This window comes from Heterodontus francisci, chromosome 1, assembly GCF_036365525.1.
Source record: "Heterodontus francisci isolate sHetFra1 chromosome 1, sHetFra1.hap1, whole genome shotgun sequence".
NCBI lineage: Eukaryota > Metazoa > Chordata > Chondrichthyes > Heterodontiformes > Heterodontidae > Heterodontus > Heterodontus francisci.
The window spans coordinates 59,121,411-59,137,940 of record NC_090371.1 but is presented as its reverse complement, the minus strand read 5'-3'; the positions used below and the strand labels follow the sequence as shown (position 1 = coordinate 59,137,940).

At 44.6% G+C, this 16,530-nt stretch overlaps 1 protein-coding gene across 5 annotated transcripts in view; it reads right to left on the bottom strand.

Moving 5' to 3' along the window:
* The window catches only part of nedd4l (NEDD4 like E3 ubiquitin protein ligase), a 640,458-nt gene that overhangs the window by 380,117 nt on the left and 243,811 nt on the right, over positions 1 to 16,530 (bottom strand). For all 5 annotated transcript variants that reach the window (XM_068031021.1, XM_068031043.1, XM_068031026.1 and 2 more), the window contains exon 3: positions 1,236 to 1,317. In XM_068031021.1, coding sequence (XP_067887122.1) covers positions 1,236 to 1,317 — 82 coding nt within the window. The remainder of the gene's footprint in view (positions 1 to 1,235; positions 1,318 to 16,530) is intronic.

Sequence of the window (16,530 nt, the reverse complement as noted above, 5' to 3'; positions counted from 1 at the left end):
AACATTACACAAAAGCTTTCTAATGTTGGGGTTAAACTCAACTTGACTGAATGATTACACCTTAAAAGATGAATTATAAAATGAGGGTTCAAGTAGATAAAGCTCAGAAGTGCTGATCCTAGTCTACAACAACTCTAATGTGACACAGGCAGCACTTTTCCAACGCTGGTACCGAAAGCAATCCTTGTTGCTGATGTATGTTACATCTCAGATGCCTGCATCATGTGCAGATAGCTGAACAAAGATCCAAGGCGGAGGGGAGGCTGAAGTTACAGCTGATGAACAAGATCTCCTTTTAGCGATATACATTTGTGAAGATATTTGTGTTCATTTGTTCCGGCATCTGATGGTATGCTCAGTCTCTCCAGAGGATATTAAAGGATTCTTGGACTAGAGTCGGGATTAATCAATGGCAGGTTTATTCAAGCGCTGTGCAATGCGGCCCAAAAGTAAGCCTGTTCTGTTCTTCTACAAAATTTATTTCAATGGAGCTTTAAGGTGTCAGTACTGGAAGCAAGACATCAAGGTACAAGCTCCAAACTGTTAGTCATCACCTCACTACAATCCTTCTTAACCAGTTCAAATTACTTTCAACAGCTTGGTTCAAAGTTTCAGTATAGACTGGGATCTCTGATAATGACAGCTATTAATATTTGCATATATATGGAATTAAATTTAGATTAGGTATTTGGTTTAAAAAGGGCATAAATGAGGCAAGTGGTATTGTCTCATTAAACATTACCACATAAATGAAGACGACATCTTTGACATACATTTGCCAGCACTGGTACAACATAGAGTCAAGCACATTATGTACATATGAACAAAAACCGGAGCTAGGTTTTTTTTCCATGCACACATGAGTTATGGGGTAGCTCGAGCATGACAGCAGATAATAAAAAACAGACTAGCAGCTTAGTTTTAGCAGATTTAAATGGATGACAATAATGTCTTCAATCCTTGAATTCTGTATGTTAACATACAATTATAGAATGATAGAACATAGAAAGAGCCCAGTTGGCCCATTTCGCATATGTCTTATGTAGAAATGTAGCATATCCTCGGAATCGATTGCACATGAAACCTCAGTCGCCTGAATTAGCATATTGTCAAAACAAATTCATGTTTTTTTTAATGTCAATTTCAAGTAAATAGGGAGCGCCCCTTTAAATCTGACCAAACTGGTCAATTCCTTGCACTCCTGGCAAAAGTTTAAAATAAGTCCTAAAGCTTACCTTTTTGATGGTTTTTGTCTGAATCAAAGCGAGTTCTCGATTCTCATCAGCCACATACAAGGACAATTTCACATACGGGTCACTGAAAAAGTGAAAAATATCCATGTTAAAAATGACACATTAGCTCCAACATTATTTGTACCTTTTTGCTTTTAGAACTCCACGCCAAAATCACTACCTGACTAGCAGAGAAGGCAGGTTACCTGCTTAGTGAAATCAATTGTCAAAAGCACAATGATGTTTGAACAGCCTAATGTCCATTCAATATTATGGCCAGCCTTCGGCAGCAGGAAAGGGACCCTCATACCCACCACACCCCACAACCATTTATTGTCATACATAAACAGAGATGTTTATTATTCTGCCACATATAAAATGAATTCCACATGGTTGACAACAAATAAAACTAGCTACTCGCATACACTACAATAGGGAATAATTCACAACATCCAGCAAAGAGATTATTTTTGAACAAATTAATAATTTATGAATTACATGGTTGAAATGTATCTGGTTTCCAATAAATTACAAGATTTAGATAAAAATATCAGAGGTGTTCTAATATTTATGCACCTCAGCTTCTTTATATAGTTTAAATTAGTTTTCTGGTTCATTACAGATAAAAGCATCCCATGGGGAACCATACAACTTACGCATGGCCCACATTCATCTACACAAAATTAAATTAATCTCAGCAACCCTATGCTACAGGGACCAAGGGAAAAACAGGAGGAAAATAATTAGCTACAGCTCATAACTTTCCACTGACCACTGCTGTAAAGCAAGCTCATCTTCGACAAACCTATCCCACTTGCCCATCACTGAAGATCTTAAGTGACCTACCAATATTCTACAATGCATTCACTTCAAAATCATTGTCCTCAGCTTTAACTCCTTGGCCACCTTGCACTCAGCACCAATGGCAGAGTCTTGAACCAACTCAGACCACTCATTGGAACTCCCTCCATAAATCTCGCCATGGTTCAAAATTTCCTTAAAACCCATCTCTTCAATGTAGCTTCAGCCACCCCTTCTGATCGCTTCCTTCCTGGCTCAAAATAAGTTTTTATGATGTCTGTGAAGTGCCTTGGGACTTCGTTAAAGAAGCGCTCTGTAAAGTTATGCCTCCAATGAAGGTAGCAGGACAGGTCAATAAGGTGATTAAGAAGGTATATGGAATCCTTTCCTTTATTAGCCGAGGTATAGAATATAAGAGCAGGGAGGTTATGCTGAAACTGTATAACTCATTGGTTAGGCCACAACTTGAGTAGTGTGTGCAGTTCAGGTCACCTCATTACAGAAAGGATGTAATTGCACTCGAGAGGGTACAGAGGAGATTTACGAGGATGTTGCCAGGACTGGAAATATGCAGCTATGAGGAAAGATTGGATAGGCTGGGGTTGTTCTCCTTGGAACAGAGAAGGCTGAAGGGAGATTTGATTGAGATGTGCAAAATTGTGAGGGCCTGGACAGAGTGGAGGTGAAGGGTCTATTCACCTTAGCAGAGGGGTCAGTGACAAGGGGGCATAGATTTAAAGTGACTAGTAGAAAAATTAGAGGGGAGAGGAGGAAAAACTTTTGCACCTAGAGGGTTGTGGGGGTCTGGAAGTCACTGCCTGAAAGGGTAGTTGAGGCAGAGACCCTCAACTCATTCAAAATGAGTCTGGATATGCACCTCAAGTGCCGTTATCTGCAGGGCTACGGACCAAATGCTGGAAGGTGGGATTACAATAGGTGGATCGTTTCTCAGCCAGCACAGACACGATGGTAAAAGCAAAATACTGCGGATGCTGGAAATCTGAAATAAAAACAAGAAATGCTGGAACCACTCAGCAGGTCTGGCAGCATCTGTGAAAAGAGAAGCAGAGTTAACGTTTCGGGTCAGTGACCCTTCTTCCGAACAATGGACCTCTTTCTGTGCCTTAAACTTTCTATGATTCTATGAATACCACCAGGAGTGAAACAGACTATAACCACAGTGCAGGCTCAAAATGCCACTCATGAAACCACACTACAGTGTGAGCCAATGCCTCAGATATAAAGGAGAAAATTGAATGAGGTGGGGGGTGGGGGGGGGGGGGGCGCGAAGAGAGACAGCGAGAGTGAGAGTGAGAGAATGTTCAGATAAAGCATTACCCCAAAGACAAACCTCTGAAATTGTGGGTCCTGACCTTTTGTTGGTTGAGTTTTGTGCAAGATCATAGAAGATTCATTTCAGAAAAGACCATATTGTGTAAGAGGCGAGCACATGCAAAACTGAAAAGAATAAAAAGCATCATACACAAGAAAAGGAAGTTATTTAGAATTTTGAAGCAATCAATGCAGAAAGACAACTTATTTATTTGTTTAATTTTCATTACAAGCTCATCTTGTCCAGGAGACTTACCTCCTGCTCCCTCAATCAAACTTACAGTCAGAAACGGGGGAATTTATTATGGGGAACATTTATGGGGAAAATTTATTATGGCAGGCCAATTAACTACATAATTTGGTTCCGTCTTCACAAAGCAGGACACAATTTACCTCCCAGAAATGTTGGGGAACATAGGGTCTAGGGAGAAGGAGGAACTGTATGAAATCAGTATTAGTAGGGAAATTTATGGGATTGAAGGACGATAAATCCCCAAGGCCTGATAATCTACATCCCAGAGTACTTAAGGAAGTGGCCCTAGTAAGAGTAGATGCATTGCTGGTCATTTTTCAAACTTCCAGAGATTCTGGAACAGTTCCAATGGATTGGAGGGTAGCTAATGTAACCCCACTATTTAAAAAAGGGAGATGGAGAGAAAACAGGGAATTATAGACTGGTTAGCCTGACATCAATAGTGGGGAAAATACTAGAGTCCATCATAAAAGATGTAATTGCAGAGCACTTGGAAAAACAATGACAGGATCGGACAAAATCAACATGGATTTACAAAAGGGAAACCATGCTTGACAAATCCACTGGAGTTTTTTGAGGATGTGACTGGAATAGATAAGGGAGAACCAGTGGATGTGGTGTATTCGGACTTTCAGAAGGCTTTCGATAAGGTCCCACATAAGAGATTAGCCTGCAAAATTAAAGCACATGGAATTGGGGGTAAGGTACTGACATGGATAGAGAATTGGCTGGCGGACAGGAAACAAAGAGTAGGAATAAAAGGGTCTTTTTCCGAGTGGCAGGCAGTGACTAGTGGGGTACCGCAGGGATCAATGCTAGGACCCTAGCTATTCACAATATATATTAATGATATAGATGAGGGAATTAAATGTAATATATCCAAGTTTGCAGACGACACAAAGCTGGGAGTGTGAGCTGTGAGGAGGATGCAGAGAAGCTCCATTGTGATTTGGACAGGTTAAGTGAGTGGGCAAATGCTTGGCAGATGCAGTATAATGTGGATAAATGTGAGGTTATCCACTTAGGTGGCAAAAACAGAAAGGTAGATTATCTGAACAGCAATAGATTGGGAAAGGGGGAGGTGCAGCGAAACCTGGGTGCCCTTGTGCACCAGTTGCTGAAAGTAAGCATGCAGGTGCAGCAGGCAGTTAAGGCGGCAAATGGTATGTTGGCCTTCAGAGCGAGGGATTCGAGTACAGGAGCAAGGATGTCTTGCTGTAATTATACAAGGCCTTGGTGAAACCACATCTGGAGTATTGTGTGCAGTTTTGGTCTTCTTATCTAAGGAAGGATGTTCTTGCTATGGAGGGAGTGCAGCGAAGGTTCACCAGACTGATTCCTGATGGCAGGACTGACGTATGAAGAGAGATTGGGTCGAGTAGGCTGGTATTCGCTACAGCTTAGAAGGACAAGAGGGGATCTCATAGAAACCTACAAAATTCTAACAGGAATGGACAGACTAGATACAGGAAGAATGTTCCCGATGGCGAGGGAGTCCAGGACCAGGGGTCACAGTCTAAGGATAAGGGGTAAGCCATTTAGGACTGAGATAAGGAGGGATTTCTTCACCCAGAGAGTGGTGAACCTGTGGAATTCTCTCCCACAGAAAGCAGTTGAGGCCAAATCATTAAATATATTCAAGGAAGAGTTTTTTTTTTTAGAATTAGAATATTACAGCGCAGTACAGGCCCTTCGGCCCTCGATGTTGCGCCGATCATCTGACCTACACTATTCCATTTACATCCATATGTCTATCCAATGACCACTTAAATGCCCTTAAAGTTGGCGAGTCTACTACTGTTGCAGGCAGGGCGTTCCACGCCCCTACTACTCTCTGCGTAAAGAAACTACCTCTGACATCTGTCCTATATCTTTCACCCCTCAACTTAAAGCTATGTCCCCTCGTGTTTGCCATCCTCATCCGAGGAAAAAGACTCTCACTATCCACCCTATCTAACCCTCTGATTATCTTGTATGTCTCTATTAAGTCACCTCTCCTCCTCCTTCTCTCTAACGAAAACAACCCCAAGTCCCTCAGCCTTTCCTCGTAAGACCTTCCTTCCATACCAGGCAACATCCTAGTAAATCTCCTCTGCACCCTTTCCAAAGCTTCGACATCCTTCCTATAATGCGGTGACCAGAACTGCACGCAATACTCCAGGTGCGGCCTCACCAGAGTTTTGTACAGCTGCATCATGACCCCGTGGCTCTGAAACTCGATCCCCCTACTAATAAAGGCTAACACACCATATGCCTTCTTAACAGCCCTATTAACCTGGGTAGCAACTTTCAGGGATTTATGTACCTGGATACCAAGATCTCTCTGCTCATCTACACTACCAAGAATCTTCCCATTAGCCCAGTACTCTGCATTGCTGTTACTCCTTCCAAAGTGAATCACCTCACACTTCTCCGCATTAAACTCCATTTGCCATCTCTCAGCCCAGCTCTGCAGCCTATCTATGTCCCTCTGTACCCTACAACACCCTTCGACACTATCCACAACTCCACCGACCTTCGTGTCATCCGCAAATTTACTAACCCACCCTTCTACACCCTCATCCAGGTCGTTTATAAAAATGACAAACAGCAGTGGCCCCAAAACAGAACCTTGCGGTACACCACTAGTAACTAAACTCCAGGATGAACATTTGCCATCAACCACCACCCTCTGTCTTCTTTCAGCTAGCCAATTTCTGATCCAAAGCTCTAAATCACCTTCAACCCCATACTTGCGTATTTTCTGCAATAGCCTACCGTGGGGAACCTTATCAAACGCCTTACTGAAATCCATATACACCACATCCACGGCTTTACCCTCATCCACCTGTTTGGTCACCTTCTCGAAAAACTCAATAAGGTTTGTGAGGCACGACCTACCTTTCACAAAACCGTGCTGACTATCGCAAATGAACTTATTCTTTTCAAGATGATTATAAATCCTGTCTCTTATAACCTTTTCCAACATTTTACCCACAACCGAAGTAAGGCTCACAGGTCTATAATTACCAGGGCTGTCTCTACTCCCCTTCTTGAACAAGGGGACAACATTTGCTATCCTCCAGTCCTCCGGCACTACTCCTGTCGACAATGACGACTTGAAGATCAACAACAACGGCTCTGCAATCTCCTCCCTGGCTTCCCAGAGAATCCTAGGATAAATCCCATCTGGCCCAGGGGACTTATCTATTTTCACTCTTTCCAAAATTGCTAACACCTCCTCCTTGTGAATCTCAATCCCATCTAGCCTAGTAGCCTGAATCTCAGTATTCTCCTCGGCAACATTTTCTTTCTCTACTGTAAATACTGACGAAAAATATTCATTTAACGCTTCCCCTATCTCCTCTGATTCCGCACACAACTTCCCACTACTATCCTTGATTGGCCCTGTTCTAACTCTTATCATTCGTTTATTCCTGATATACCTATAGAAAGCCTTAGGGTTTTCTTTGATCCTATCCGCCAATGACTTCTCGTGTCCTCTCCTTGCTCTTCTTAGCCCTCCCTTTAGATCCTTCCTGGCTAGCTTGTAACTCTCAAGCGCCCTAACTGAGCCTTCACGTCTCATCCTAACATAAGCCGCCCTCTTCCTCTTGACAAGCGCTTCAACTTCTTGAGTAAACCACGGCTCCCTTGCTCGACAACTTCCTCCCTGCCTGACAGGTACATACTTATCAAGGACACGCATTAGCTGCTCCTTGAATAAGCTCCACATTTCGTTTGTGCCCATCCCCTGCAGTTTCCTTCCCCATCCTACACATCCTAAATCTTGCCTAATCGCGTCATAATTTCCTTTCCCCCAGCTATAATTCTTGCCCTGCGGTATATACCTGTCCCTGCCCATCGCTAAGGTAAACCTAACCGAATTGTGATCACTATCGCCAAAGTGCTCACCTACATCTAAATCGAACACCTGGCCGGGTTCATTACCCAGTACCAAATCCAATGTGGCATCGCCCCTGGTTGGCCTGTCCACATACTGTGTCAGAAAACCCTCCTGCACACACTGGACAAAAACAGACCCATCTAAAGTACTCGAACTATAGTATTTCCAGTCAATATTTGGAAAGTTAAAGTCCCCCATAACCACTACCCTGTTACTCTCGCTCCTGTCGAGAATCATCTTCGCTATCCTTTCCTCTACATCTCTGGAACTATTCGGAGGTCTATAGAAAACTCCCAACAGGGTGACCTCTCCTCTCCTGTTTCTAACCTCGGCCCATACTACCTCAGTAGACGAGTCCTCAAACGTCCTTTCTGCCGCTGTAATACTTTCCTTGATTAACAATGCCACACCCCCCCCTCTTTTACCCTCTTCTCTGTTCTTTCTGAAACATCTAAATCCCGGAACCTGCAACATCCATTCCTGCCCCTGCTCTACCCATGTCTCCGAAATGGCCACAACATCAGGATCCCAGGTACCAACCCATGCTGCAAGCTCACCCACCTTATTCCGGATGCTCCTGGCGTTGAAGTAGACACACTTTAAACCAAGTTCTTGCTTGCCAGTGCCCTCTTGCGTCCCTGTAACCTTATCCCCTACCTCACTACTCTCAACAGCCTGTACACTGGCACTGCAATTTAGGTTCCCATTCCCCTGCTGAGTTAGTTTAAACCCCCCCGAAGAGCACTAACAAATCTCCCCCCCAGGATATTGGTACCCCTCTGGTTCAGGTGAAGACCATCCTGTTTGTAGAGGTCCCACCTACCCCAGAAAGAGCCCCAATTATCCAGGAAACCAAAACCCTCCCTCCTACACCATCCCTGCAGCCACGTGTTCAACTCCTCTCTCTCCCTATTCCTCTCTTCGCTAGCACGTGGCACAGGCAACAACCCAGAGATAACAACTCTGGTTGTTCTCGCTCTAAGCTTCCACCCTAGCTCCCTGAATTTCTGCCTTAAATCCCCATCTCTCTTCCTACCTATGTCGTTGGTGCCTATGTGGACCACGACTTGGGGGTGCTCCCCCTCCCCCTTAAGGATCCCAAAAACACGATCGGAGACATCACGTACCCTGGCACCTGGGAGGCAACACACCAACCATGAGTCTCTCTCGTTCCCACAGAACCTCCTATCTGTTCCCCTAACTATGGAGTTCCCAATGACTAATGCTCTGCTCCTCTTCCCTTTTCCCTTCTGAGCAACAGGGACAGACTCTGTGCCAGAGACCTGCACCCCATTGCTTACCCCTGGTAAGTCGTCCCCCCCAACAGTATCCAAAACGGTATACCTGTTGTTGAGGGAAACGGCCACAGGGGATCCCTGCACTGCCTGCTGGTTCCCTCTCCTTCCCCTGACGGTAACCCATCTACCTACTTCTTTTACCTGAGGTGTGACTGCCTCCCTATAACTCCTGTCAATAATCCCCTCCGCCTCCCGAATGATCCGAAGTTCATCCAGCTCCAGCTCCCTAACGCGGTCTGCGAGGAGCTGGAGTTGGGTGCACTTCCCGCAGATGCAGTCAGCAGGGACACTCTTGGCGACCCCTACCTCCCACATTCTGCAGGAGGAACATACAACTGCCTTTACCTCCATTCCCACTATTCTAGATTCCCAATAAATCTACTGAAAAACCAAACGAAAAAAAAAGTCAAAACTTGTTCGCTTAGCAATCCGACGGACTGAAGTTTTAAATAAAAAGCTTACCTTATCAACACCCTAGAGTCCTTTTTTTTTGGTTAGAGGAGGAGGGTGGGTGGGAGACACTACACGTGTAGTGTCTCGGGTACTGCCACTGCCCAAAGTTCTTAGGGCAAAAGGGATCAAGGGATATGGGGAGAAAGCAGAAATGGGGTACTGAGTTTGGATAATCAGCCATGATCGTATTGAATGGTGGTGCAGGCTCGAACGGCCAAATGGCCTACTCCGCTCCTATTTTTTCTATGTTCCTATGTTCCTAATCCTATTCCCACAAAACCGTTGCCCACTTAATTTCCCTTCCTGGTTCCCGCATTGTCTGATATTATAAATGGCTCCCTCAAGACGCATACGGTCTCCTTCCCTTTCAAGTTTGTCATTACCTTTTCCCTTAAAAAAAAACACCCTTTGACATCTCTCCTTGCAAAGTACTTCTCCTCTCCAACCTCCTTTTCTTCTCAAGTTCTTTTACATTCTGCCTCCTCCCAAATCTGTGATAGTCTTTCCTGCAACTCCATGCTTAAACCTCATCAGATTTCCACCCCTGCGACCGCAGTGAAACAGCCTTTATCAAAGACACAGATGACGTCCTATGTCACTCCTCATGCTCTACCTGTCTGCCGACTTGAACACTTGACTATATCGTGCATCTTCAATGCCTCTCCCCCATCCAGCTATATAGGACTGCCCTCTCCTGGTTTCATTCTGAACTATCCAGTCGGAGCCAGAGAAAACATCTGCAATGGCTTCTTTTTTCACTCCCACACCAGGAACTCCAGAGGCCCTTTAAGCATCGATCCTTGGCCCCCACAAATTTTGCTTCACATGCTGCCCCTTGGCAACATTATCTGAAAACATGCCATATTCCACATGTTTGCTGAGAACACTCACCTCTACTTCACCACCACTCCTCTTGACCCAACTACAATCTATGATTTTCTCAACATCCAGTAGGCCATATGCCCTTTAAACCTGCTCCGCCATTCAATATAATCTTGGCTGATCTTGGGCTTCAATTCAACTTTCCCTCCCACTCCCCTTATCCCTTGATTCCCTGACACACCAAAAATCTGTCTATCCCAGCCTTAAATGTATTCAACGATGGAGCATCTGCAACCCTTTGGGGTAGAGAATTCCAAGATTCACAACCCTTTGAGTGAAGTAATTTCTCCTCATCTCGCTCCTAAAGGATTGCCCCCAATCCTGAGAATGTGCCCTCATGTTTTAGATTCTCCAACCAATGGAAACAATCTCTCAGTATCTACCCTATCCAACCCTTTTAGAATCTTATATGTTTCAATGAGATCATCTCTCGTTCTTCTAAACTCTAGAAAATATAGGCCCAATTTACTCAGCCTCTCATCATAGGACAACCTTCTCATCCCAGGGATGAATCTAGCGAAACTTCGCTGCACCGCCTCCAATACAAGTATATCCTTCCTTAAATATGAAGACCAAAACTGCACACGAGTCAGGCATTCCAGATCTGGTCTCACCAAAGCACTGTATAACTGATTGAGGACTTTTTTATTTCAGTACTCCAATCCCCTTACATTAAAGACCAATATGCTATTTGCCTCCTAATTGCTTGCTGTATCTGCATGCTAATTTTCTGTGTTCCTTGTACAAGCACACCCAAGTCTCTTTGAACATCAAAATTTACAAGTTTCACACCTTTCAAAAAATAAATATTCTGCTTTTCTATTCTTACTTTTCATCTGTGTTCACTATGGAGAAGGACGATGTAGGTGTAGAGATCAGGGAGGGGGATTGTGATATACTTAAACATATTAGCATTGAAAGAGAGAAAGTATTAGCGGCTTTAAAATTAGATAAATCCCCAGGCCCAGAAGAGATGTATCGCAGGCTGTTATGTGAGGCAAGGGAGGAGATAGCAGGGGCTCTGACACAAATTTTCAAATCCTCTCTGGCCACAGGAGAGGTACTAGAGGATTGGAGGACAGTGAATGTGGTACCATTATTCAAGAAGGGTAGCAGGGATAAACCAGGTAATTACAGGCCGATGAGTCTAACATCAGTGGTTGGAAAAAAACTATTGGAAAAAATTCTGAGGGACAGGATTAATCTCCACTTGGAGAGGCAGGGATTAATCAGGGATAGTCAGCATGGCTTTGTCAGGAGGAAATCATGTCCAACAAACTTGATTGAATTTTTCGAGGCAGTGACTAGATATGTAGATGAGGGTAAAGCAATTGATGTAGTCTACATGGACTTCAGTAAGGCTTTTGATAAGGTCCCGCATGGGTGATTGGTTAAGAAGATAAGAGCCCATGGGATCCAGGGCAATTTGGCAAAGTGGATCCAAAATTGGCTTAGCGGCAGGAGGCAGAGGGTGATGGTCGAGGGTTGTTTTTGCGAATGGAAGCCTGTGACTAGTTGTATACCACAGGGATTGGTGCTGGGACCCTTGCTGTTTGTAGTGTACATGAATGATTTAGATGCGAATATAGGAGATATGGTCAGCAAGTTCGCAGATGACATGAAAATTGGTGGTGTCGTAAATAGTGAGGAGGAAAGCCTTAGATTACAGAACGATATAAATAGGCCGCTAAGAGGGGCGGAGCAGTGGCAAATGGAATTTAATCCTGAGAAGTGTGAGGTGATGCATTTTGGGAGGACTAATAAGGCAAGGGAATATACAATGGATGGTAGGACCCTAGGAAGTACAGAGGGTCAGCAGGACCTTGGTGTACTCGTTCATAGATCACTGAAAGCAGCAGCACAGGTAGATAAGGTGGTTAGGAAAGCATATGGGATACTTGCCTTTATTAGTCGAGGCATAGAATACAAGAGCAGGAAGGTTATGATGGAGCTATATAAAACGCTAGTTAGTGCCACAGCTGGAGTACTGTGTACAGTTTTGGGCACCACACTAGAGGAAGAATGTGATTGCACTGGAGAGGGTGCAAAGGAGATTCACTAGGATGTTGCCTGGGCTGGAGCATTTCAGCTATGAAGAGAGACTGAAAAGGCTAAGGAAGCAGAGTTAACGTTTCGGGTCAGTGACCATTCTTCGGAACTGACAAATATTAGAAATGTCACCGTTTATAAGCAAGTGAGGTGGGGGTGGGGCAAGAGATAACAAAGGAGGTGTAGATTGGACAAGGCCACCTAGCTGACCAAAAGGTCATGGAGCAAAGGCAAACAATACGTTAATGGTGTGTTGAAAGGTGGTTGGAATGTGGAATACACTGCCTGAAGTGGTGGTAGAGGCAAGAACTGTCACAGCATTTAAGAAGTATTTAGATGAGCACTTGAAACGCCATAGCATACAAGGCTACAGGCCAAGTGCTGGAAAATGGGATTAGAATAGTTAGGTGCTTGATGTCCAGCACAGACACAGTGAGCCGAAGTGACTAAGTGAATAACCACACCCTTCCCCACATTATACTCCATCTGCCATCTTGTTACCCACTCACTTAACCCGTCACTATCACTTTGCAGCCTCTCTGTGTCCTTCTCACAGCTTCCCTTTCCAACTACCTTTGAATTGTCAGCAAACTTAGATAAATTACTCTCTGTCTCTTCATCCAAGTAATTTATATAGATTATAAATAGCTTTGACCCCAGCACTGATCCTTGCAGCACTCCACTCTTCACAGCCTCCCAACTTGAAAATGCCCCATTTATTCCCATTCTTTGCTTCCTGTCCGTTCACCAATCCTCTATCCATGTTGATATATTACCCCCAACTCCATGAGCCCTTATCTTCACTCTTAACTCTTTATGTGGCATCTTATCAAACGCCTTTTGGAAATCCAGGTATACTACATCTACATCGTTGTTACGACCAGGTGAAGCAGCAGTCTAGGGCACCCTCTCAGACTTTTCCTGCCAAAGCTCTAACAGGGTTTAAATTTTAAAACACTGTTTTTAGCTTCCCCAGTGAATCCTTGCTCACTGCTCTCTAATCATGATGACAAAGAAATCAACCAGACAGGTTTTCTCAGATTTATACAAGAAAGGTGCAAGTTTATTAACCTTAACTCTAATTCAGTTAAAACTGCTAAAAATACACAACTCGACCACGCTCACATGCATACGCGATAAACACACAGGCAAATAAAGACAGAGGAGGGAAAAGGAGAAAGGTTTGAAGTAATAGCTGGAGTTCAGTTACTGGTTTTGGATTGGATGTTAAGTCTTGCAGTTCTCATTGGGGCCCAATGTACACTTTCAAACTTGTTTTGCTGGTCTTCTGTCTTGAGGCATGAGTTACTTCCATGGGTCCCTGGAACCTTGTGTGTGTGAGACAGAGAGAGAGAGAGAGATGCTATCTCTTTGAAGTTCAGTTGCAGTCTCCTTCAAAACTGTTCTGTGTTAGGCACAATTCAAAAAACCCTCAGGTTGGCCAGCAGGTTAGTCATGTGACTAGCTCCTTGTTTACAGCAGCCTCACCTGTAAGATTTGTGGATTCCTTCAAGCTTACCAGACACTCTCGGGGTTTGGAATGCTTCAATGACTCAATGTCTCTTGATCATTACCATTCACAAAACACCATCTGACTAATTCATTCAGGAAGTACTCCCATCGTCTTAGTCATGCAACTGTCTTTTAGAATGCAAATGCACAGTCATGTTTTCAACCACTGTTGTGGTCTTTTTAAACAAGTTATTTCAAGCCCAGTAACAGTTCAAAAATAATGTTCCGTATGACAAAATTAATAGGTCTAATTTTGGGAAGTGTGATTTCCATCACAATCGTATTGAATGGCAGAGTAGGCTTGATGGGCTGAATGGCCTATTCCTGCTCCGATGTTCCGACTGGTTCCCCTTGATCTACCCTATTAGTTACATCCTCAAAAAACTTTAACAAATTTGTCGAACAGGATTTCCCTTTCGTAAAACCATGTTGACTTGTTCTAATCAGACTGTGCTTTTTGAAGTGGGTTGTCAAGCCTTCCTGAATAATAGATCCCAGCATTTTCCCCAATGCCTGATGTTAGGCTAACTGGCCTGTAGTTGCCGGTTTTCTCTTTCCTTCCTTTCTTGAAAAGCTGTCAAACATTTGCCAACTTAAAATCTGATAGGACTGTTCCCAAATCAAAGGAACTTTGGAAAATCATAGCCAGCGCATCCACTATCTCTGCAGCTATCTCTTTTAGAACCCGAGGATGTAGGCCATCAGGTCCCGGAGATTTGTTGGATTTTAGTCCCTTAAGTTTCTCCGATACTTTTTCTCTGCTGATATTAATTTTGTTAATTTCTTCACACTTTTTTAGCCCCCAGTTTACCTTCTATTTCTGGTATGGAACTTGTGTCTGCCACTGTGAAGACAGTCGCAAAGTATCTGTTCAACGTCTGAGGCATTTTCTCACTCCTCATGATAATTTCTCCTGTCTCTGCTTCTTTCTTCTTCTTTTGGGCCTCCTTATCTCGAGAGACAATGGATACGCGCCTGGAGGTGGTCAGTGGTTTGTGAAGCAGCGCCTGGAGTGACTATAAAGGCCAATTCTGGAGTGACAGGCTCTTCCACAGGTGCTGCAGAGAAATTTGTTTGTCGGGGCTGTTGCACAGTTGGCTCTCCCCTTGCGCCTCTGTCTTTTTTCCTGCCAACTACTAAGTCTCTTCGACTCGCCACAATTTAGCCCTGTCTTTATGGCTGCCCGCCAGCTCTGGCGAATGCTGGCAACTGACTCCCACGACTTGTGATCAATGTCACACAATTTCATGTCGCGTTTGCAGACGTCTTTATAGCGGAGACATGGACGGCCGGTGGGTCTGATAACAGTGGCGAGCTCGCTGTACAATGTGTCTTTAGGGATCCTGCCATCTTCCATGCGGCTCACATGGCCAAGCCATCTCAAGCGCCGCTGACTCACTAGTGTGTATAAGCTGGGGGTGTTGGCCGCTTCAAGGACTTCTGTGTTGGAGATATAGTCCTGCCACCTGATGCCAAGTATTCTCCGAAGGCAGCGAAGATGGAATGAATTGAGACGTCGCTCTTGGCTGGCATACGTTGTCCAGGCCTCGCTGCCATAGAGCAAGGTACTGAGGACACAGGCCTGATACACTCGGACTTTTGTGTTCCGTGTCAGTGCGCCATTTTCCCACACTCTCTTGGCCAGTCTGGACATAGCAGTGGAAGCCTTACCCATGCGCTTGTTGATTTCTGCATCTAGAGACAGGTTACTGGTGATAGTTGAGCCTAGGTAGGTGAACTCTTGAACCACTTCCAGAGCGTGGTCGCCAATATTGATGGATGGAGCATTTCTGACGTCCTGCCCCATGATGTTCGTTTTCTTGAGGCTGATGGTTAGGCCAAATTCATTGCAGGCAGCCGCAAACCTGTCGATGAGACTCTGCAGGCACTCTTCAGTGTGAGATGTTAAAGCAGCATCGTCAGCAAAGAGAAGTTCTCTGATGAGGACTTTCCGTACTTTGGACTTCGCTCTTAGACGGGCAAGGTTGAACAACCTGCACCCTGATCTTGTGTGGAGGAAAATTCCTTCTTCAGAGGATTTGAACGCATGTGAAAGCAGCAGGGAGAAGAAAATCCCAAAAAGTGTGGGTGCGAGAACACAGCCCTGTTTCACACCACTCAGGATAGGAAAGGGCTCTGATGAGGAGCCACCATGTTGAATTGTGCCTTTCATTTTGTCATGGAATGAGGTGATGATACTTAGTAGCTTTGGTGGACATCCGATCTTTTCTAGTAGTCTGAAGAGACCACGTCTGCTGATGAAGTCAAAGGCTTTGGTGAGATCAATGAAAGCAATGTAGAGGGGCATCTGTTGTTCACGGCATTTCTCCTGTATCTGACGAAGGGAGAACAGCATGTCAATGGTCGATCTCTCTGCACGAAAGCCACACTGTGCCTCAGGGTAGACGCGCTCGGCCAGCTTCTGGAGCCTGTTCAGAGCGACTCGAGCAAAGACTTTCCCCACTATGCTGAGCAGGGAGATTCCACGGTAGTTGTTGCAGTCACCGCGGTCACCTTTGTTTTTATAGAGGGTGATGATATTGGCATCGCGCATGTCCTGGGGTACTGCTCCCTCGTCCCAGCACAGGCATAGCAGTTCATGTAGTGCTGAGAGTATAGTAGGCTTGGCACTCTTGATTATTTCAGGGGTAATGCTGTCCTTCCCAGGGGCTTTTCCGCTGGCTAGAGAATCAATGGCATCACTGAGTTCCGATTTGGTTGGCTGTATGTCCAGCTCATCCATGACTGGTAGAGGCTGGGCTGCATTGAGGGCAGTCTCAGTGACAGCATTCTCCCTGGAGTACAGTTCTAGGTAGTGCTCAACCCAGCGGT